The 24,068-nt window shown below is 40.6% G+C and overlaps 1 protein-coding gene across 1 annotated transcript in view; it reads right to left on the bottom strand.

The window, feature by feature from the left end:
* The window catches only part of slc22a21 (solute carrier family 22 member 21), a 37,023-nt gene that overhangs the window by 2,036 nt on the left and 10,919 nt on the right, over window positions 1-24,068 (bottom strand). Inside the window, exons 6-8 of the mRNA XM_077224570.1 lie at window positions 20,783-20,880; window positions 5,125-5,339; window positions 565-747 (exon numbers count right to left, since the gene is read on the bottom strand). Coding sequence (XP_077080685.1) covers window positions 565-747; window positions 5,125-5,339; window positions 20,783-20,880 — 496 coding nt within the window. The remainder of the gene's footprint in view (window positions 1-564; window positions 748-5,124; window positions 5,340-20,782; window positions 20,881-24,068) is intronic.

The raw sequence follows: 24,068 nt of genomic DNA on the forward strand, positions 1-24,068 counted from the left end.
CCCAGTGTAAACTGGAACTGCCTCTCTACAGGACTGCTTCATTAACAATATTATATAATGCCAACAAACTTTGGAATTTATTGCCTTTTTCTATTAGATCTGCTCAGACCATTTCCTGTTTTAAATCTTTGCTAAAAGCTCATTCATTAATGACGGCTTTCAATTTCCTTACCTGAGTTATTAATTTTTAAATGTGCGTTGTTTTATGTAGTTTACTTGTTGAATGTTTGTTTTATTACTATTATTATTATTATTATTATTATTATTGATGTACTGCACTTTGGGCAACCTTGGTTGTATTGAAATGTGCTTTATAAATAAAAGCAAATTCTGCTCTGGCTGAAATTCTGAAAATGTATTGAAATATTTTGACAAAGCCTCAGTAAAACTCTTGTTTGACCCCAATGTTCTTCAAAATATCTGTTAAAATAGATATACATATGGTTTTGGAATGACACGAGGGCGAGTAAAGGATGACAGAAATGTTCATTTTCACATTTTCTTAAATCAAGATACACTTACACCATCATTGATTCATGAGAGGAGATAGAAGAGATTATAGACCTAAGTAGATGAAGTATGGTGAAGTAAGGCTGCCGACTCTGGATGCCATGGAGCAGATTCCCAAAGCCGTGCCCCTCACCACAGTGGGGTAAAGCTCAGCAGTCGCTGGGTACACGATCGAAAACGCTGCCGACAGACCGAACTTTCCCAGCATCACCAGAGCAATGGTAACAGAACCCATATCTACAGGTTAAAAGAGACAAAACAACATCCAAAGTTGACCAAATACTGCAAAAAATGATGCTCATCCTTAGTATTTCTGTCTTGTTTTCCAGTACATTCTTAAAACAAGATACTGTTATTTGAGAAGCAAAATGACTCAGGATATATTTTCTGAAAAATGTGTTAAAATCAAGTGAGTTTATCCTTAAATTTGGCGATAGGGTCAGAAAAAAATTTAATTCAAAAGGAAAACAAGATTATCTTTCTGGCCCCATTGGCAGATATTTTACTTCTTAACTTATTTTTGATACATTTGCATTTCAGAAAATAAGACTTATTATGTGATTTTTCTTCTCAAGTAACTGATTGATTGATTGTTTATAGTTTAATGCTATGGCTATATTCATGGCAAGAAAAATGTGAAAAATACAACAACAACAAAAAACATTTTATGACAATTAAAAAAAGTGAGGTTTTTAAAAGTTGTCTCAAGTAAATTTATCATGATTTAAGAATGTTTAGATATTTGCACTAGAAAACAAGACAGAAATACTGAGGAAGAACATCAAGGATCAATCACATTATTAGACAGTCATGCCAAAGTTTGTCAGAAAATCCAGCAAATTCTGACAATTAATTAGTTTAACCCTCAGGTTGTGTTCTGGTCATTTTGACCCGGAAAGGATTTTCTTTTTCCCAATGCTAAAATGCTAGTTAATATTATGGCATTGGACTAAACCTTACTGACTTTATTTAACAAGGGTATAACTACTTACTCAAAAATTGTTGTAATTCTTTATATATTTTTTCCATCTTGTTACACTTGTTCCAGGTCAAAAATGACAAGCCTACAAAAATAGCTTATACTATATCGCTTGTTATGCTATATTATCACCAAATATTATCACATGATATTTGACCTAGGTATGGATATTAATAGCTCACTTGAGCGGGCTGCTAGATGCGAATGTGCTTTCTCTAAAAGAGTCATAGATCTAGCAGACAACGCTCTGAGGTCGAGAGAGAAACCATATTCAGCTCGTATTCATACTTTTCATGCGGATTACATGAACGTTGAGAGGATGAGAGATCACAGTTATGGATATGTAGGGCTGGGTACCGAGAACCGGTATTTTTTTTAAAACTATATTTGTAATGTATATTTTATCTATAAAGTGCAGTGTTATTTTACATTTGATTACAGTTTCTATACCTGAATAACTGAGGATCTTAAAAAAACTTTTATTTCAATCATATATTTTGTTCAGTTGTATTTATTTGTTGCGATTGCTGATTTTTTATTTGTCCTGTTTAATTACTGAGTGTTTGTCTTTAATAATGCTTGAAATTTACATTAGTTTGGCTATTGTTGTTTTTGCTATGTTGTTTTTAAACCACAGGCAAACGTTTATTGTTTAAGTGTTCTTTAGCCTGTTGATTTTTGTTCAGGATATTCAGCTACAATTAAATGTTTTGCAAAAAGACTTAAAATACATGATATCTAAGGTTTTTTTCTTTTACCTTATTGGAATCAATAGGAATCGGACGACCCCTTTATGTATCATTGCAATATATTAAGGTTGAGGTTGCCTCACCCTGAAAGTGGGTTCCTTAAGTAGGCGGCTATCTTAGAGAGTGAAGTTTAACTTCCTCTCCTAAGTCTTTAGGGAATTATACATTTGGGCTAATAAGTGGAGAATCTTCACCCCTGAATCTTCACCCCTTTTTTTTTTTTTGAAGAGGCTCCCTAATTCTGTCATGCTGGCAGAGTGAACTTCTCCTTTGAGGTTTAAGAAGGTCTTCGTTCCCAGTTTTCAAGCTCCCTTATGGTAGCCGCCTCCCTTGGGAGCTGCGGTTCACAAGAAAAGGGGAGAACCATGGCAGTAAAGGTTGAATCTGCCTCCACCTTAATTAGGTAGCTCCCTTAAGGTTGGGGCTGCCTCCCCAAAGGTTGGGTTTTTAAGCAGGCGACCCCTTCATGAGTCTTTACATTATACTAAAGTTGTGGCTGTCTCCCCCCTACGTGGGTCCCTTAAGTAGACAGCTCCTTTAGGTCATGAAGTGTACCCTTCCCTAAGTGGTAATTAGGAAGTTCCTTCATAGGTATTTAATGGGGTATTGTAAAAAGCACGTATCCTCACCCCTAGGGGTGGGGGGTTTCCTTTAAGTAGGTAGCTCCGTTGAGTTTACCAGGGTGTGGACTTCACAAGGTCCTTGTCACAGTTTTGAGCACTCAATATCTCCCTTTCTGTGATATGCTAAAGATTCAAGGTTAGCTGCTTCCCCCTATTGGGGTCTTTTAAGCAGGTCACTTAGGTCACTCGGGGTCTCCTTAGTAGGAGGCTTCTTTATTACCTTAATGAAACTGCCACCCTATTTGGGTTCTTCGACAGGCAGTTTCCCAAGAATACAAGCTTTAGCATATTCGCAAAGTCATAGGGGATTATATAATGGATTATTAAGCAGGTGGCTCCCTTGTGTAAGCAGCGAAGTAGAAACCGTCTCACCCACTTTTGCCCACCTAAGCAGGCAGTTTCCTCGTGTGCGCCGGAGATTGATAATGTGGTAGGGATCGGTAAGTAGGTCCTCTGCTACCACGAGAGCTCGAGTTGATCTCCAGACTGCAGGGGCTAACGTGGAGTGTACCCTCCCAGTAGCTGAGACACCTTCTCTTGTGTCCTCCATGCTCTGTTCGGGCTCAGGTAGACTAAGGAGACTATAGCACGGCTAGTACTTTACAGTCGTTTTCTAGTTTCCTCTAGTGGGCGTAGTACACCCTTCCCTCATGGGTCTCTTTGTTAGGGTCTATCATCCCTGTTTATAGCCTAGTCTAAGTTGGGGATCACAGTCTTGGGTCAGAGTTGGACTGCCCTCACTCAGAGGGTCTTTGTGCTGAGTCCTCAGCTCCCCAGAGAACCCATCTCTGGTCCCAGGGGAGAAAGTGGTTATTGCTTTGAGCTTTGCTTCCCTTCTCACTGGTTGAGTACTCTTAATACACGAGTGCTGGCCTTGCGAGATGCTGACTCTAGGTCAGACGGGTGGATCATTTGTCTACTAAAACACCCCCCTGTGGTGTTTAGGGGTTGAACCAGATCGTCCCAATATGTATATAAGGCATGACGTCCCCCTAATGGCGGATTTCTAACTAGGTAGCTTTCTTATGTTTCATGAAGTGTGGCTGCCTCCCAACTGGTTGAGTTTACAAGCAGACAGCCCTTCATGAGTCAACATTAAGGGTGAAACTGTCTCCCCCTGATAAGCAGGTCCCTTAAGTAGACTACTCCCTTAATTCATGAGTGAAATGAGGTCATGAGGAGAGGAAACTATTGTTTTCTTGTGCCAGTATTCCCTTTAAGATAATGTCTGGCGTAATGTCAGACTGACCTTACCAGACCTTGAGCTCCATTCGTCTTGGTTGGTGAAAAAAGTGTCACTGACAGTTCTAAGCTGTTTTCCTCATGGGGACCAATGAGGTTCATCCTTTGGGGACATTTTGCTCTAATAACATAGGGTTTACCAGGACCACACACACATACACACAAATACTCGTTTGAGCTATCTTTGAGGGGACCGTAGGCGTAATGATATTTATACTGTACAAACTTATTTCCTATCTCCTAACACTATCCCTAAAACTACCCATCACAGAAAAATTTCTGCATTTTTACATTTTCAAAAGAAATCAGAATTTGAAACCGCTGGCTTGTTCACACAATTTAATATAAACCTGTACACACACCACACACACACACACACACACACACACACACACACACACACACACACTTTATCGTCAGATCCATGAGGCCTACGATCAATCAGCTCCAAAAAGAAACACCAAACCTGTCCTAATTGAAACAAGTTGACAAAAAGATTGTATATTTGGTGATAATATTTTGCTGATACACTGTTCGTTCGTTGGCCAGAGGAGGACTGGCCCCCCGACTGAGCCTGGGTTCTCCCAAAGTGTTTTTCTCCATTCTGTCACTGATGGAGTTTTGGTTCCTTGCCACTGTCTCCTTTTTCGCCTTTCTTCGCCTTTGTTGCCATTGGCTTTTGGCTTGCTTAGTTGGGGACATTTAATTTTATATTTAACAATATTATTACATTATTTTCCTGTTATCTCTGTAAAGCTGCTTTGAAACAATCTGTATTGTAAAAAGCGCTATATAAATAAAGGTGACTTGACTTGACTTGAATATAGCATAACTACAGATTTATAAGCTATTTTTAAAAGGACAGTCATTTTTGACCAGGAACACAAAAAGCATTACAGGGTTGTAACACAGTTTAAAGGTTAAACACAATCAAAAGTGAACACTAAACCTTCTATTCACCATTTCTGCTGAAACCTATTAATGAATATCTTCTATAGCAGATTACAGTTAACTGTCTCACGTTGTGGTATGAGGTGTATGAAGAGAAGGAGCACTCCCCCGAGTGACAGGGTGGAAGACAAGCAGAGGCGGCGTGGCAAGCGGCGGAGCATCAGCCAGGCCATGAGGAGCGCAGGCACTTCCACCACTGCGGACAAGAAGCAGTTCAGGAAGATGTTTCCATGTAGACTGGATGTGTTCAGAGACAAGGCACAGTATCCAATTGAAACGGCAAACCTAAAAGGAGAAAGTGAGCGAGTGAGCGGCAGGTCCATATCAAGCCTGCTGCACAAGCCCTGAAAAGTGAAGCCAAAACCTCTCGATCGCCCCCCAGTGGCTGGTCCTAGTATAGCTCATAAACCCCGCCTCCCCGTGTTATTCAACGGGATGTGAGACCAACTAAACAATTAAATTACACTTCACATATCTTTTTTCCAAAGGTAGATTCTGTCATTTACTGTAGTTTTTATCACGCTGATGTAATTTCAAGTGTTTGTTTTTAAAATAAGTTTGTTTTTAGTTAGCTATTTGATGCTATAAAAGCGGTGCTGTGACGTCATGATTGCGATCCATTCGGCGAGAGTGAGGGCGGGGCGTTGATTTCGTGACTTTTCCTGCTCACTACTGCGCAGGTCTGGTCCCGAGATCACTACTGCGCCGGTCTGGCCCTGAGATCACCTCTGCGCAGGTCTGGTCCCGAGATCGCTACTGCGCAGGTCTGGCCCCGAGATCGCTACTGCGCAGGTCTGGCCCCGAGATCACTACTGCGCAGGTCTGGCCCCGAGATCGCTACTGCGCAGGTCCGGTCCCGAGATCACTACTGCGTAGGTCTGGTCCCGAGATCACTACTGCGCAGGTCTGCCCCCGAGATCACTACTGCGCAGGTTCAGTCCCGAGATCGCTACTGCGCAGGTCCGGTCCCCAGATCAGTACTGCGCAGGTCTCGTCCCGAGATCACTACTGTGCAGGTCTGGTCACGAGATCGCTACTGCGCAGACTCAAGTACCAAGATACATATCAGATACATATCAGCGCCATATCGGGACACTGGCGGTTTCACTTCTCACTTCACTGTATCTCCGCAATGGTTTATCGTATTAAGACCAAACTTGGTCCATGACATCACAAGCATGACCTGAGGCTACATCATGCGTTTCAGCGCAGCGCCACCTACTGCTCCGCAGATACAGAAAATGGCTATTTTTGCGTATAACTTCTAAACGGTTGGTCCAAAAATCATAAAAGTGGTCTCGTTAGATCAGGGCGCCATGTCGAGTCGACTGATATCCAATTTTCCCAGATCAGCCATTTTGGCTGTCGGACATTTTGAATTATGTGCTAAAATGCTGTATTTTCTGAACGCATGAACGAATTGTTACGAAACTCGATATGGGTCATCAGTATGATACCCTGAAGGAGCCTGAGAAGTTTCGAAACAGCGCCACCTAGTGGTAAAATGTATTTTTCAAATGCTTATAACTCTGGGTGTGGTTGACTTATTTTCACGGGAGTCATCTCCTTAAGTTCATGAATCCTTGCCAAGTCCACAGATATCAAACATGCTAGGTTTCATCTTATGGTTTGTGTAGCGTTGAGATTTAGCGCTTAAAAAACATTTGCTAATATCTTCGAAACCGCTTGTCCGATCGAGACGAAACCACCGTCAGAAGTTTGGAAACATAGGTCGCTGGCAATATGCCAATGCCCAAATTGCCAAAATATTGATAGTAAGGGGTAGTAAATTTCAACCAAAAAGTCACGTGTCAGTCATTTTTGACGTGTTTTTTCATATAAATGTCTGAACTCCAAAGCGAATTGAGATATTTTCATCAAATTTGGCACACACATGTATGGGCTCATTCCGAGGACACATGAAAAGAATTGTGGGATTTTGCCTCTTGGTGGCGCTATAATAGAAAAAAACATGAAATTCCCATTGACTGGAATACAGTTTCGTGATGTAAAATTCTATACTCCACAAATTAGTGTTGTCAAAAATATCGATATTTCGATAAATATCGATACTGAAATATCTGAACGGTACCAATACTAATTTCCCGAAGTATCGATACACCAATACTAGCCGAGCAGTCACTTTCACTTCTCTCCAAAGGCGCGTTGACAAACACCACACGTGACGCACTCGTCTCATTCGCTCTGGTTAAATAGCAAAAGTGAATGGAAAGATGGCGAGTGCGGCGTCCCCGCGACCGGCTTTGGTTGATTGATAAAGAACACCGCGAGCGGGCATGTCGGAGTCGGAGAATGGCGTGGACAGGACACGCGCTACACACCGCGAGCGGGCATGTCGGAGAATAGCGCGGACACGCGCTTCACACTGCGAGCGGGCTGCGGGCACCCAAAAGATTGTTTGACTATCAATATCCCTCTCATCACTCATTTTGTAAAATTATTTTATAGATGAAAACATTTAAGGAATTGGCTCCAGGGGTACCATTTAGCAAGCATATGCTCAGCATCAGGGGTGTTTGTTTTTTGGACAGACCTGCACCACTGCTAAAAACATCCTAACACTGTAACTCTTCTCATTTTAACTTTTCTGAAACATTAACCAAGATGGCCTAGTATTGTTGTTGATATGAGTCTGTGTTTCGTTTTTTCACTGTAATTCTTAAAGTTAACATAATCTGACTGAGGAATCGTAGACAAGTAAATATTGTAACTGTGGTCAGATGTAAATTAACTTGTGTCTGTTTAACTTTATTCAAAAATTATTATTTAATTCTGCAATTTGCCTTCATTAGCGATTATCATCAATTTGATTACACATATACTAATTAAACTAAACTGAGCTAGACAATGGCATCTCTGAATTCAATAATGAAATGCCTTTAACTGAAAATTGAATGTTTAACCTTATTATTATACATTACTGACACTCTATCCTCCAATTTGATACAGTTAAGTGCTTCGACACAATCTGTATTATTAAAAGCAATATATAAATAAAGGTAACTTGACTAGATGCTGATCCAGTGAGCATTGTTTCCGCGTGTGATGCACACACGTTTGCGTTTAAATCTGTTCATCAAATTAAGTTAATGTATTAACCAGCATTTATGACCGATGACCAATGCATTTGTTACAGTATATTTTAATCTTTGATAACAGTAGGTAATAAAAACACAACGGATCATGTTAGCTCTGGTCCAATGAAAAAATATTAACAGATAGAACTCAGGACATTTTTGTTCATGTAAAATATACCTCATTGTCATGTTCTAGACTTGTAATATTTAGCTTTAAATAAAAAAAAAGACCCCCTTAATATTGTGGCAGTTTTTTTCTCTGTGGTATCGAAAATGGTATCGAATATCGATATTTTTCAAGGTATCGTATCGAAGTTAGAAATTCTAGTATCGTGACAACACTACCACAAATACATTGGTGTAACATTATGAAACTCAGAATTTGCCACCAGCACCATCCCCTGAAGGTACTCAAAAGATTTTGAGACAGCGCCACCTGTTGGTCAAAAGTTAAAATTATATGTCCAAAAATGCTAATAAGTTTTGAAAAAATATGCCTATTGTAATGACACTGGTCTTAATAGATTCCTTGGGTCATGCCGAGAACATAGATGCCAAGTTTGATAATTTGGACTAACTTCCTGTCCGCCATCTTTATTTACTCTCAAAATCTTCTTTTTCTAACTTCTCCTAGACCATTCGTTCGATTTTCACCAAAATCGAATCATATCATCTCCAGACCATGCCGACTAAAAGTTATGGATTTCGTGACGATAGACAAAACCGTTTTCGTATACCGCAGCAGCAAAGTTGAGGCATGCTGCCTAAATGACTATTAAGTCTTTATCTCTGCAATGCCTTCACATTTTGACACCAAACTTTGTATGTGTCATTGTCACCTCACTCTGACCACATCACATCGATTTCGTAACTGCACCACCTATTTTTCGAAACTGATAAACAATTAAATCATCTTTAAAGTTACTGTATATATGATTTTTAGCCATTTTGCCAAAATTCTCTTAAAATGTCTTTAATTGCTCCTTGCTGCAGTTGGTCTGCCACTCCCACCCATGATGGCATCTGTTGCCGCTTCTTGCGCTTGGCCCCGGTAATGGCTGCTTGCAGCTATATTTATTATTATTACTACTACTTCTTGTATACATACGGTATACATACTGTTAAATGACAAACTGTGTCAAATACCAATACCTTGTTGTGAAGAAAACCCCACAGTATAGCAATTAGGTGTGTGCGTGTGTGTGTGTGTGTGTGTGTGTGTGTGTGTGTCTGAATGTGTGTGTGTGTGTGTGTGTGTGTGTGTGTGTGTGTGTGTGCGTGCGTGTGCTTGTGTGTGTGTGTGTGTGTGTGTGTGTGTGTGTGATAAAACATACTATCTGCTTCAGCCAACGGCAGCACAGAGCACAAGTTAAGCCAATATTTCTTCACTTTAATATAAGTTACAGCAAAACAAAGCCTGATTGTACATCAGAGGACATGTTGAAAAATACAGTACAACTAACAATCTTGTACAGGATATAAAAAGTCCACACACCCCTGCTAAAACGATTTGGTGTTGTGATGTAAAAAAGAAAGAATTTTTAATTTTTAGATTTTTAAAATGTACTGTAAAGGAATATCAAAGCTTTACTTATTAATAATAATAACAATAATATAATGATATTATAATAATTGTATGAATATTTAAATCTGTTACATTATGCAGACTGGATATAGCTTGTTTTTTAATGTACTGTAAGGCAATACTAGTATTTTTTATGTTTTAAAAGCTATTACAATTTTGAAAATATTACTTTTTTTGGTGAGTTTATAATGTAATAAATTTTTCATAATGTAAAAATTGTTATTGCATTATGAGCTCAAGATTTTATTACGTTTTAAGAAAAGTATTTCATTATGAACATTTTATTACAATAATAATGTCATACTTATTACATTATATGCAGTTTTTATATTATGTACATTATAAGTTGCTACATGCTCCGTGATTGACTAGGCCACCGCCAACATCTTTATACCGGTAAACATCCTTTATTCACTAAAATAAAATATTAATAATAAACTCCTCACAGGCTCCAGAATCTGGTGATGCATTAGGTAATTATAATTAACCAGGTTATGTTGACTTGGCATCTCCCACTGGATCTTCCTGTGATACACTAGGAAATCTCAATGCTTTGAAGGCAAACTAATTGTTTGTCACCGGCTAGATAGGTTAGGATATTAGATACAAGTGATCAACCCAGATGAGAAACAAATAGGAGGACAACCTGTCGTCTGACGTCCCTGTGAAGAATAGAACTCGGGTTCTTCTCCTTGGGTCCCATGGACACTGGATAGTTTGTTCTTGCTTTCAAGGGCTTTGTGATAGGAACAGGAACATTCAGACATTGACATCTCTTACTATTCCTTTGCTGTCTGGATTAGCACTAATTACTCTGCTAAGCTTAAATTCCCCCTGAGTGCATTTTGATCTGTTATCCAGACAATGTTTTCAATCGCAACGTTCCTGTGAATGCAACGCCACTTGCTTCTTAAGAACAAGTTAGGACCTGCAAGCTCTGGCTCCAGAATTTATCCACAACCGACTGCACTGCTTGGAGACATTTGAATGGGTAAAAAAAAATTCTTTACATCACCACTTTGGGATGCTTGCCCTAACAATAGTGCATTGGGTGTAATGTACTGGATACAATCTTCCTGGGTTTGGACCCAGGCATCGATTGCCATTCGTTAGCGAGATTGGCTGCACTTTCAAGGGCTGTTTGGAATTCACACTTGACAGTGTGCACTGCAGCTTCCTCAGCTCCATTCCTATGTGGAGAATCGGCTGGATGGATTCCAGTTCCATTTTTTGCAGCATTTTCCTTTAGACCAGACTTGTCCATGTCCTCAACAAATTTGTACAGTTCCTGTAAAACCGGTCTTGCTCCAATTAAATTGGTATATAGATCTGAATAGATCTTCCTGGTATAGCTAATCTTTAAATGACATTAAAAAGCTTTCGTTGATTGGGTGTTAGCCAGTTCTGCATGAATTTCTCTACTCGACATACAGCAAAAGACAAAACCCCAGACCTTCAGTGATATTCTTTTCTTGACGTCATCTTTCACATAGTAGGGTCAAAGAGATCTAGGGCAAGATTTATTAAACGGGGCAAATTGGCGTTAGAGCGCAATTCCACAAATGCACCGATGAGAGTGACAAGTTTTGCATGTGATCTACTGCTGACGCGCGAATTAAAGAACACAGACGCAGTCCAATAATTTACGTAATGACCTACCAAGAGCAGCGCAAATTAGTGTTGGGATAAGTGCAGGGATAACGCAGGTGAAAATGCAGACTGTGAAATCACAGCTAAAGAAGTCACAGTACGTTGAAAAAAGCCAAAGGACAAAAAATGAAGGGTTGCAAGAAGTTTTGATGCACTGGGTATTGCGTGACTCCTTGTAGTTGAGGGTTCCAAGTTGTCTTTTATTTCCTGCAGCAAATTAAAAATAACATGGCTTCGCAAACGATATGTTCGGATAACATCTTTCCTCTGGCATTCTAAAGAAATGAATATGGGTGGAATATATTTTCTCCCTTCTACCATGCACTCTCTGTTCTCTGCAGTGTCTCCTCCTAGCAGCAACAATTGCAACCATGTCGCAAAATGGGTTAAGACAGGGGTGCCCAACCCTGCTCCTGCCGATCGACTGTCCTGCACAGTTCATCTCCAACCCTAATCAAACATTACTGTTGTTAACTCAAAAGGTGCAGCAGGCTGCGATCTCTCTGGTGGTAAATCACCCATCACTTGCGGCAGAGCCGGTCCGAGCCTTTTGGGGGCCCTAAGCAGAACTTGATTTGGGGGCCCCTCCCACTACACGAAGTCACCTGTGCTTGATGATTATTGACACAAATGTCACGCAATAATGATACATTATAAATGAATACAGTGAGGTTATGTATTAATACAAAATAAATACTTAATAAAAAATAGATGCCTACTTAAAAAAGTTTCAACTTTTACTTTACTCTTTTACTAACTCTTTGAAACTTCTAAAAACAAACTGTCTCAAAACATATAAAATAAATTATTTGCTAAAATAATGACAAAAGTGAGAAATCAGAAACATAAGAGCAAGGGTTCAACAATGACAATTATTTTTAAAAAATGTAAACATATTATTATTTCTCAACTGTCTCAATACAGTAATACAGTGTAACTGTCCTCCAATTTTTTTTTAATTTTTTTTATTGTAACAGACTCTGTTGGATTGTACATGACAGAATCCAACAAAGTCTGTTTGTGACGATGTTCGGCTGGATAGCCCTCGAGTGTTACTAGAGGGTGCTCCACCCCTGCACTGCCTTCCCTGGAACTGATTTCACACACACCTGTTTCCACTGATCACTCTCACACCTGCATTGAGTTCCTCACGCAGCTCCACACTCATTTATACTCCACTCTAACTATCACTCATGGCTAAGTCTTGTTTTACTGTTGTGGACATCACCAAGCTTTTCCTAGTCTAGTCCTGTCTGTGTATCTGACCCATCGCCTGTTTCCTGGATTCCGTCTTGTCTGCTGCCTGCCTCTGTCTTCCCGCCTGGTTATCGGACTCTGAGTATTGCCTTGTCTCCTATGCTGTGTTTGCTGTCTGTGACCCTTGCCTGTCTGACTACCCTCTAATAAACTCACGCTGCGTTTAGATCTACCTGTGTCTGGTTGTATCATGACACTGTTACTATAATACCGTTAATGATGTCCTGGCGCTCGTTGTATGTGTGTATGCAATCTATTTTTCCCCTCGGGGCTTGCCGTAGATAGGAATGGGTCGTGCGCACTTGGTACTGGAGTGTCGCAGGTTTTTGGAGTTAGTGATCTGATGTGTGGTATAATAAAGTGGAGAAGAGTTCAAACTGCTATGTTTATTATTTATTCAAACTGCAACCCTTAGACCTTGAAGGTTAAGTTCCCATGCGGCTATTTTCTCCAACTTAAACCGATACCGTGACTATGCGCAGTTGCGCACAAATTGTCTATGCACTCGCGAGGTGTCTAGATTATGCACATGACTTAAACGCTGGCAGACACAGCAGCAGTTGTTGGCAGGTATATTGATCATGAAATCAGAATTTTCTTGTCTTGAATTATTCATTCATTCATTCATATTCATTCATTCATTTATGTCACTTGTTTAAGTCATCTAAAAATATATATATATATTTTAAACTCGATTGGGGGGCCCCCTGGTGGCACTGTAGGGTCGGGATTGGGAGGACAACTTGATCTTCTTTAAAGACCTGCACTCTGCCACTGCAAACCAACAGCCCAGAATCTGCATTCTTATAGACTACCAGCCTGTCTCTGGTTGTGTTTGGGAAGGTTATACCTTCTTGCGCAGCAAGTAAAATGTCTCGCAGGGCATCTTCTCTTTCTCTCACCGAGATGGTTCCTCCTGTAGAGACTGCCTCCCACTTTGGGTTGTTTAGGGTCTTAGTCCTGCCAAGGTACTTTTTTGCAGCTCTCCAAAGCCACACTACTGTTTAAAGTAGTTGGGTTAGATTACTGACATGCCCCATATTACACATGTTTTGAACAGTTGATCCTGCAGGTGGTCTCCTCGATTCAGCTTGGACTTGGATGAGATCCTCACTTTGCCTGGATCCTTCAGTCGATATCTGCCGTTTTAGTTTGGACCTTGTCAGTGCAGCCGCAAATGCCTTCTTTTGAAGCTTGCTGATGCTTTCTCAGGCAGTAGCTGATAGATCCTTACCAGAATTAACTGGTCCCTCACTTCCTGAAAAGCTACGGAAAATTGGTCCATTTTGCCACTCTGAATTTTCATCAAGATCTTGAGGACCCCTCCAATGATCACGCCACCTGGTCTCCACCACCACTCTTGCACCTTTGTGATTCCTTGGATTTCTCCATTTGTGTTAGCGAAGAACGTTTTATAGCCATAGCTTTCTTGCTGTATAGCACCAAGGACGGTTTGGCTATCAAACAAGTGGTACCATTTCTCAACTTTAATTTGGCTATGCTGCTCAAAGGACTTTCACAAAAATTCAGCAAACACTGCTCCACACATTTTTGCTTTGACAGAATCTCCTTTATGATCTAAGGGAATGAGATTGGCTTTAGACTCCACAAGCTTGGTAATTGAGCCCTGATCAGAGTTCCATCTAAGATACATTACAGAAGCATAAACGTTTTCGCTTCCATCAGAAAACATTACTGCCCATGGTTCATCATTGACATTTGGGGCAGTTAAAGCTCTAGAGAATTTAATTTGGCCAAGGTGAACATTCTCCTAAAAGAGCTTGATCGCATCTTCTCTGAGAACATCAGAAAGGGCAGTGTCCCAAGTCTCATTGATTGGAACCCTTCCATCCTTTACCACTTGGAACACTCTTCAAACTAGAATTGCTACCTACTGCTTGGCTGGAGTCATTAGGCCTACTGGATCAAACACCCCCAACGCCTGACTCAACAACTCTCTATGTGTCAGTGGATTAGGTCTTTGTCTTCTGACTTGCTCTTGTGAGATATTTTGACCAATTCTTCTCTTTGAAAATCGATTAATGTCATTTCATGGAGCTTTTTCTCTTCCACATCATGGCCCAGATCAATTGCATTATTGTCATCGTCACACATTTAGTATGGTAGAACCATAGTCTATTCTTTGATTTTAACTGGCTTATCCTCAGATTCTACCCTCCCACTTCGACCTGAGAAGTCCCACGGCTTGAGAAAGAATCCTCCAGCTTTTAAGATCAAGTTTACATTTGCCACAATTAGGGTTGGGTACCGAAACACGGTGCCAATAGGGAACCGGTTCCGACGTAAACGGAAGTAACGAGACCGAATAAGAATGAAAATTTCGGTGCCTGACTTTTTTTTACCGCCCCCTGGTGTTCCGGCGTTAACTTGCATGACGTCAGTGCCGCTACTAGGCACACTTTTTGAACTGATAGCGAGGGGATTAATGAAGATGCCGAAGGCAAACGCTCCAAAGTTTGGCTGCATTTCACGTGTTAAATTACGCGTCAGAACGCCCTCTGGTTATCACGGTTTATGAATTCGCTGTCTCCAAGCTAGCTCCTAAATTCATTGGCACGTTCCCTGTCACCAAGATCCTTAGTCCGGTGGCAGTCCGACTCAAACTCCCTCTGGCGTACAGGAGAATTCATCCCGCCTTTCATGTGTCCAAATTGAAACCTGTATTTCATTCTCACCTTAATCCGCCGGCCCCTGTTCCCCCACTGCCACGACTCGTAGACAGGAAACCACGTATTCGGGCAATCGTATTCTGGACTTGAGACGGAGGCGACGCGGATTTCAGTATCTGGTGGACTGGGAGGGTTACGGTCCGGAGGAGAGAAGTTGGGTACCTGCTGGGGACATACTGGATCACTCCCTGATTGATGATTACAATCAACAGGTAAGTTCTTCTGGGAGCGCCAGGAGGCACTCCTAGAGGGAGGGGTACTGTCACGGTTTATGAATTTGCTGTCTCCTTTCTTGTCTCGTGTGTGTGTGTATGTGCGCATGGGCGGGGTCACTGATCACTGCTGCTGATCAGTCACCAGCCGCATCTGATAAGCACGCCAGCTGCAGCTGATCAGCGAGCCCTATTTAGTCCCTCTGTTTTCTCCTTGTCTTTGTCAGATCGTTGTTGGATGTTCCATGTATCCTGCCTGTCTCCAGTTCCCGTTTTGTCCTGCCTGTTCAAGTTCCGTGTTTTGTCTGTTCTACACTCCAGCACTTCGTTCCGTCAGCTTCCTGTTATCCAGTCTTCGCTCTATTTCCTGGATCTCCCGAACTACGGTTATCACCTTCATTATCATCATCTTCAGCCTCTTCATACCATCCAGATAGGGTTGGACCCCAGCGTCCCTGTGCTGCCTTGTGCTTCTCTCACTGGACTTTACTACCATCACCTACCAAGACTCACTCAATAAATAATATACTTTACTTGCTATTGGATCTCCTGTTTATTTCCTGACACTGGGTGTGCCGATTGTCTGAAGCCCATATAGAATCACGCCAATTTATTGGCTGATGGCGCGGGTGCCGCCTCAACACTCTTACGTTGTCATATTATATTGGCTTGCGCACCATCTTCTGCTCCTCAGATTTCTCTGCCGAAAAAGGAAGCTTGTCGGCAGCGCGATGAGCTTGGCAGCGAACGCAGCATCTCGATCCCCATTCAGAGAACACAGGTTACACCAGTAACCAGAGACGTTCTCTTTCATAGGTTCACTCAACGTTGCGTAGCTAAGACGCAGTGGGAACGAAATACCAAACTCGCCAAGCTAAGAGCTGCCGTAACTAGTACAACGACCAGATAACTTACATGACTGGTTCAAGCAGACAAAACATGGGAACCTGGAGCCATGTCGAGATTAGATTACCCTGGTAGTAATCTCTATTAATCTCCAGTATTATTACATTGTTTGATACAATATTGTTTTATTTGATATTATGTAAATGTGAAATTTAATTTTATATTGGTTGGTAAATAAAAGGGAGTACCGGTTCAAGAACCATTTAAGCACCGTAACTGTTTAAAAAATACAGAGTAGTACTGGTATCGCGTAAAGCCCAACCGATACCCAACCCTAGCCACAATAGACTTCAGTAGGTGAAGGTCATTGTGGGACCTAAGAATGTCATCAATATAGCTGTCATGGTGAAGCACTCTGCACTCTTCCTCAAGGTGAACAAAGGATCGCAAATTGGCAGTTTTACGCATACCCTGCGGTCTTGTCTCCAATATTGACCCTTGTGAACGCATATTCACTTACCTCTTCATCCACAGAGTTTCATCAAAGGAAAATGCATTTCACGTTCTTCCAACCAAAGTGAATTGATGTCTCCTAATGGGGCATACACTGCTCCCGAATCTTAACAGAACAGCACATATCTGATTGAGGAAGTCAATTACTTTCAGTAACAGGTCGTTCATAGGTGGTTATGGCGCAGTGGATAAGACACATGCCTTTGGTGTGAGAGACCCGGGTTCGAATCCACTGTGAGACACCAATGTGTCCCTGAGCAAGACACTTAACCCCTAGTTGCTCCAGAGGCGTGCGACCTCTGACATATCTAGCAATTGTAAGTCGCTTTGGATAAAAGCGTCAGCTAAATGAATAAATGTAAATGTAAACCTCTAACTCTGTGACTGCTGTTCCAAACAAGCCTCACTGAGGTTGTGACTGAGTGAGGATTAGGAACAATAAGATGGCGTACATACCAGAAAAGCCCACCCCAGTTACTGATTGTGTTTTGGGATAATTTTACTGCAGCCCCTCTGTCCTGCACTTGAGTGCTATAGGCAGCCTTCCATTTAGGTTCTTTGGCTAATTGTTTTTCCATTCTCAGGAACGTAGCCTCAACTGCACACCTGTTATTTGGCAAGGAAGCTGGGTCTTATAACCAAGGATATTTAGCGTGCTAATGTGGCTCTTTGCTGTGGTTGTCCTCCATGATTTAAGCGAGATAGTATCTTACTATTTCGAGTTCTCTCTCCGCAGCAAGAGTCATTTCTTTCCCATCTGGTTGGCAGTTTCCGCTTCGGCTCACATGCTGCACCACTGGAATCCCACTTCCACCATTCCAAAAAGTTTGGCTACTGATTGCATTACTTGACTCATGGGATCGGGCCAATGGCTTGTGGCAGGCCAATGGACTATACTCTGTTACCCTTTACGTACTTCACAGCTGCCATTCTCATTGACCTTTGACTATTGACCTCATTTACTGCAAAGTGTGTTTTGGACATGTGGGCCAATACATCTACCTCCTCAAAGAGTTCAGGATAAATTCGTCTAACTGTCTTTCCCAGTGGCCCATTTAACACAAGGTCTCCGACCATTCAGACTTTCTAAAAGGGCTAACTGCCTTCTCGAAGGAAACTAGGAATGGGACGATTACCGGTTTCACTATAAACAACGATAAAATGTAATGACGGTTAGTATTATCGTTTAAATTTTAATTATCATTAAAACCGTGTTTGATTATCACGATTTTAATAACTCACTATAAATCCTGTCCAGACAGCAACAGTCTGACGCAGGTGCGCAGCGCGCCATGTTGGGGTTTTTCTATATTCGCGAAGGAATGGCGGAAGGCAGTAGGGATGGGAATTGATAAGAATTTAACGATTCCGATTCCATTATCGATATTGCTTATCGATTCGATTCCTTATCGATTCTCTTATCGATTCTCATTGGGTGAGGGAATAAGTACAAATGTGATTGTTTGTATTAACTCGCTTTAATATCTGATCAGAAGACACAGCACAGAGTATTAGTGGTTTGAACCTACACTGGTCTCATGGTTCGGTTCGATTACGATTATCATGTCATCAATTCGATATCTCGATGCATCGCGGTGCACAGCATCCAATTTTCAATTTTACTTCAAAAGTGATGTGTGCGTGCGCACGCGTGTGTGTGTGTGTGTGTGTGTTCGCCTGTTCGGGAAGTCGCAGTGACAGAAACAGTGACATTCCAGTTAAAGTTTCATGGGACTAAAGTCTGTTTTATCCCATTAAGAAAATGAAATTCTGTCAAATCAATTTTGTTTTAAAGAAATGTTCATTTAAAAGCAGCGCTCATTCATCATTGTATAATGTTAGCCTGAGACACGAGCATCCTTCAACGAGTCCGTTGTTGAAGACGATCATCCATTTATAATCACGCGTAACAAACAAGAATACTTGTAATTTGACCATCGGGTGTGGATACATAAATCAGATAACATTAGGGCGGGTGGATGATTTGTTTTTGGCTACGGATCCGGGTGATATTGGAGCTCGTGCTTACTCTAAAGCAGTCAGACTCTGCAGGCGTTATAACAGCTCGAGTGAACACGGCTAACCTGGTATTTCAAGTTAGTTGGTATTACCCCCTGCATATTCTATTTGTGCGTGACATGAGCGCACACGCACTGTCTCTTCTCCAGGTCGTGCTTACCAGGTTGTTCATAAAAGCCGAAATGTGCCCAGATGTAGGCTTTTAAAGTAGTTGGAGCATTTTTAATTACTCACACTCGCATCAAATTAATTGCATGCTGTGTGGACAAATGTTTCTGCATATTGTAGGTAGTTCCCTTTGACGAAATTGAAATTTTACAAGTGTTGCAAGTGTTATTGTCATCTTTTCGCGTGAAATATAACCAAAACAACGTAGCACGTGTGTGACGTCATGACACATTTGCAACGAGCGGAACCAATAAGAGGAATCGTTAAGCAAGCATGCTAACGGTTCCAAGGAATCGGTTCACTGGGCACCGGTTCTGAAGAAGAACCGGTTCTCGATTCCCATACCTAGAAGGCGGTGACCGTGCTCAGGAGCTTTTTGAGCCTTTTAAGAGGACCAAATCTGAGGTGTGGTCATATTTTGGCTTTTACAAAAGTCCTGAGGGAAACTTAATCGGGAGGATGGACACCCTGTCTGCAGAACATGCTCAAAAAAAAACTCAATACCAAAACTACGTCTGGGAAATAATTGCACACAAAATGTTGTTTTGAGTTGAAATATTTGATCTCACTCACTTGAAATAAACGTGAAGCTTATGCGAAGAAAAGTTCGCAGCAATAAGTGGCTTTGAGCCAAAGACGAACGAGCAAGTTCAAACAAGACTATAAAGAATGACATTTAAGTGATAATAATGTATATTCATTTTAAACTTATTACACCGATTTTTTTTTTACCACATAATTACGGGGACATATTGAATTGAGATTAATGTTTTAAATCTTACATGTTAAATCCATTTTGTACAGCGTACAAAACTCGTCCAGACAAGATGATCAAGACGGCAAGTTGTATTTGAATGAAATGAGAGTGCGCGTCCCCTGTGATGCATGGATGTGCGCTGTGTTATAATGCGTTGCTATTGACGACGGTCATTATAAGGAAGGAAATGAATAGAATAGAATCTTATCAGAGTAGAATCTTGCTTTAACAAGTGCTTAGAGCTGCTTGTTTTATTTGTTGTTTGTTGATTTTCAAATATAAAACTTGTTGAAATGTTTTCAGTGTGAGCATCAGTTCTTTTTGAACACTTTCATCTCGTTTTAACAAAACCGTTATAATATTGATGTTCCCTAATAGGAACTGTTGTGAGATGCACACAGAGTGACTTTCTATTGCATGTGAAAAGACGGATGCTACAGTTTGAGCTGACTCACAGATGGGCTCGACTACAACAACTCTTCCTCTTATCAAAATGGACTGCGGGGTTTATGTAAATTTTAGGGTAAGTGATGTCACCCGTGAGGAATGTCGTGTAGTCCCTACCAGCTGTTTGTTGTAGTCCTTAAAAAACAATTTCTTTAAAAGCAAATATCTGCCTTTGCTTTGAACTTTAAGCGTTGTGACTTTGCAGATGTTGTTTATGTTCAAACAGCAACATTACACAGTAATTAAAGTTAGAAAAGTGAAATCACACTCAACCACCCCTTTAAGGGACAGTAAAGTATTCATTGTATGCACAATTAAGAATCTCGCCGGAAGAAGTAGGTCATCCGGATATTTTTGCCAAGTGTTTATGAGTCCTGTGAGAACGGACATACTACTCTTGTACCATACTGTTTTTTTTCCCCACTATATATAGTAAGAGAGTATGTGCAGCCCATGTCTATTTTGAGTACATATAACCGCTCTTACCAGACCAGGCACAGCAGGACAGTAATGCAGCGTATGTTGGAGGACTTCACCAGATCACAGAGACTGTAGGTCTTCAAACTTCCAGCACTATCCTTTGTCTGTAGCACACGTGTAACAACAAACATGTCTTGTTACACAACACTGTCAAAACACTGCATACAGTGTAAGCAAAAGGCAATCTGATATCCACAGCTGAAACAATATGCAGCACTCTTATGCAGACAGTCATAATAACATCATAGACCCGGGGCCAGCAACCTTTTTAGGTTATCATAAAGTGCCATTTTTAACTTTCTGAGTTAATCCCTGTGCCCCTATATATAAGCATATTTTAAATATCCATAATGGCTAACATAGAAATAGTGCAGAACATTAAATATTTCAAAACAAATTTCATTATTTTTTTTCACATTTTTTTTACATGATTTTTGTCAAATTATGCATTTTGTCGAGTTTCATCTCTTTCTGTCTTTTCACGATTGGATAGCTATCCGATCAGAGAAAACACATGAAGTGGCCAGGTACGCATGAACAGATTTTCCACATGCTTCACAGTAATTTGAATGTGTGTGGAATGTTTAATAGGACTTAGGAGTAATAGTGTCTCCAAAATGTATAGCATTAATTATGTACAGTCACTAACTTGTTGTCGCGCTAATGGTTTATTCATTGACTTGCGCAATTTAATTCTCACACTTTAATAGTATTTATAACTCCTAACTTAATAAAACAAGCTGTGTTACAATCAGGAATGATTAACTCAAAAAGTAGATCTGTATGCAGGTGGGAGGTACTATATCTAAATTAAATTATGTCAGGACTGCTATCATCAAAGATTATTGACAATTAGCACACAGTTTGGATTGGGGGTATGGTTCTGTTCTGGCGTGGATAAGAGCAGGGAGAGCAGCGATAACCTCCTCAGGGTAAACAGAACAGAACCAACATAAGGCCGTGTGTCCACCAAAGCGTTTTTTAGCCATCTGAAAACGCTGGACGCTCTGCTGAAAACGCCTAGCTGTTGGCGCTTGAGAGAGTTTTGGCAGCGCAGCGTTTTTTCAGTTGAGACGCTTTGTTGCTATGATACAGAATATCCGCAGCACAGTTTACTTGTAACTGATTTTGCAGATAATTTGTTTCATACTAAAAATTTATTTTTCATCCATTTTGTTCGGTTAGCTCTGCTGGTTGACGTCGTTGTACAGAAAGGATGTTGTGACACTTGGTCGTGTGGTATTAGTCCCGCCCCTCCTCCACTGTGATTGGACGGCTGGGTAAAAAGTGACAGTGATGAGCGCTGCGTTTTACCCAAAGTTGAACATTTTTCAACTCTCGGCGACCAGTAAAAAACGCCGAAACACTCAGCGCTTGAGAGTGAAAAAAACGCTTAGCGCGTTTAAAAAATGTGGCGCCACCCATTGAAAACAATTGGAATTTTACGCCAGGTGCGTGAAAAAACGCTTCGGTGGACACACGGCCTAAATGTATAGCAGATATGTAATATATATTCGTCTGATTTGAAGGAGAATATCAGAAGGCCAGTCCTGACTGGACGAGTGGAGCTGGGGAGGGAGGAGGGTAACTAGCTCCTGAGTAACGCAGTAAAGCTGCTGATAATACCTTATATGTGGATGCTGTGATACCGTTGTATTCCTATAGGAAGACGTGTATCAACTGAGACTCAGCTGATGCAAGCTCGACTGACGTGACTTGCCAGAACGAATGTTTTGCTTGTTTACATACACCTCTCTCGCTTTTTTCATGCTGTACATGTAAGGGCTAGAGTTTGATTGATAAGCATGGAGATGTTGTGAGTTATTTGAGTCACTGAAATGTAAGGCCTTCGGATAACTACTATTAACTGGCCCACTCTTTCTGTCACACACTTGGCAGAAGATTCAGATATCCTGCCTTTTTATTTTTTTATTGCTCTCTCTCTGGTGTTTGAAGTTAATCTACAAATGGTGTGAGAAGCAACTTGTGAATAATGACTTTTTCTGCAGTCAAGGTCAGTTAGGCTGGGAATTTAGGGAGTCAGATTAGATGTCTACAATTAAAAAAATATTTATGCACGTCAGGTGGGCATATCATGGGATTTTGAGGAAGACCAGGGTGAATGAAGATCAACTGGAAATTGTACATTAATGGTAAAAGAAAGCAGGAGGCCTTACGATAATCTGTTCATTTGTTTATCCAATACATTTTGAAAGTCTTTGTTCATTGAAAAATATATATGTATGATTTGACTGAATAAATATTCTGTTTTACTTGGAGCTCATCTTTTAGCTCTCTGAGATATGTTTCGTTGTAAGAGAGACTACCCTGGATCGTGATTTCAGACAAATACATTTTTTTTATGTATGGGCCTGACTTTAATTTTATTGGTAAAATTTCACCACATGCCCCTGTCCTAGAGCAATGAAATACAATTTAAGCCAGTGGAACTGCAATTACTTCATTTATGATGATATTACATTGCTTCAGTAGAGTCAAAGTTCACTTGTGATTTCAATTACTTTTTATTCCTGGTTAAATTGAAGTCATTAACTAATAAAATCCAGAAAATAAGAGCATCACCTCACAGAGGAGGAACAGTGCTTGGCCATTTCAACAAAATGTTATTTAAACTAGGTATAGTTGGCTTATTATTAGTGTTACCTTGAAGCGTATATGAGTTTGTGAGTCACACGGCAAATTAAACGGCTCCTTTCTTTCAGTGAAATAAGCCTTAAGTAACAAATTGCCAAGTTTTTGTTCTTTTTAAAAATGAGTGACATTGGTGTCGTAGCTTTAAATGTTAACGGTGCAAGAGACTGATGAGAAAGGGCAGAGCTCTATAAGCTGTTCATATGATAAACTGACGTTTTGTTTTGTTTTTCTTTTCTTTTGACACTAGAAAAAGCGTGGACTGGGCGAGAGAATGGGCTGATCAATGTACCTCACTTTGGTTGTTCTATTTTCTGAAAATTTTATTCCACATTCATATGAAGACGTTTTAAATAGAAGACTTTTAAACGTCAAAGCACAATTTGAAAGCACATTTAATTGTGACTTCTAATGAATCGTGTTCAAAAATACACTGTTGTTGTTTTCCATTTTCTGCACGTTTATGTTTTCATGGAGTTAAACATGTGAACATCACTTTAAATGTTGTGCAAGGATCATAAGAGATTGTGTCGTTTATTGGCATGTAATTCTCCTCACTAAATTAATCATACACCTGAACTAGATTAATGTTTAAAATTACTTGTGCATGTGAACTCTGGATTATGAACTTTGGACTTTG

This window comes from Siphateles boraxobius, unplaced genomic scaffold (genome assembly GCF_051911475.1).
Source record: "Siphateles boraxobius isolate OS27281-9 unplaced genomic scaffold, OSU_SipBor_1 125, whole genome shotgun sequence".
In the NCBI taxonomy this organism is placed as follows: Eukaryota; Metazoa; Chordata; class Actinopteri; order Cypriniformes; family Leuciscidae; genus Siphateles; species Siphateles boraxobius.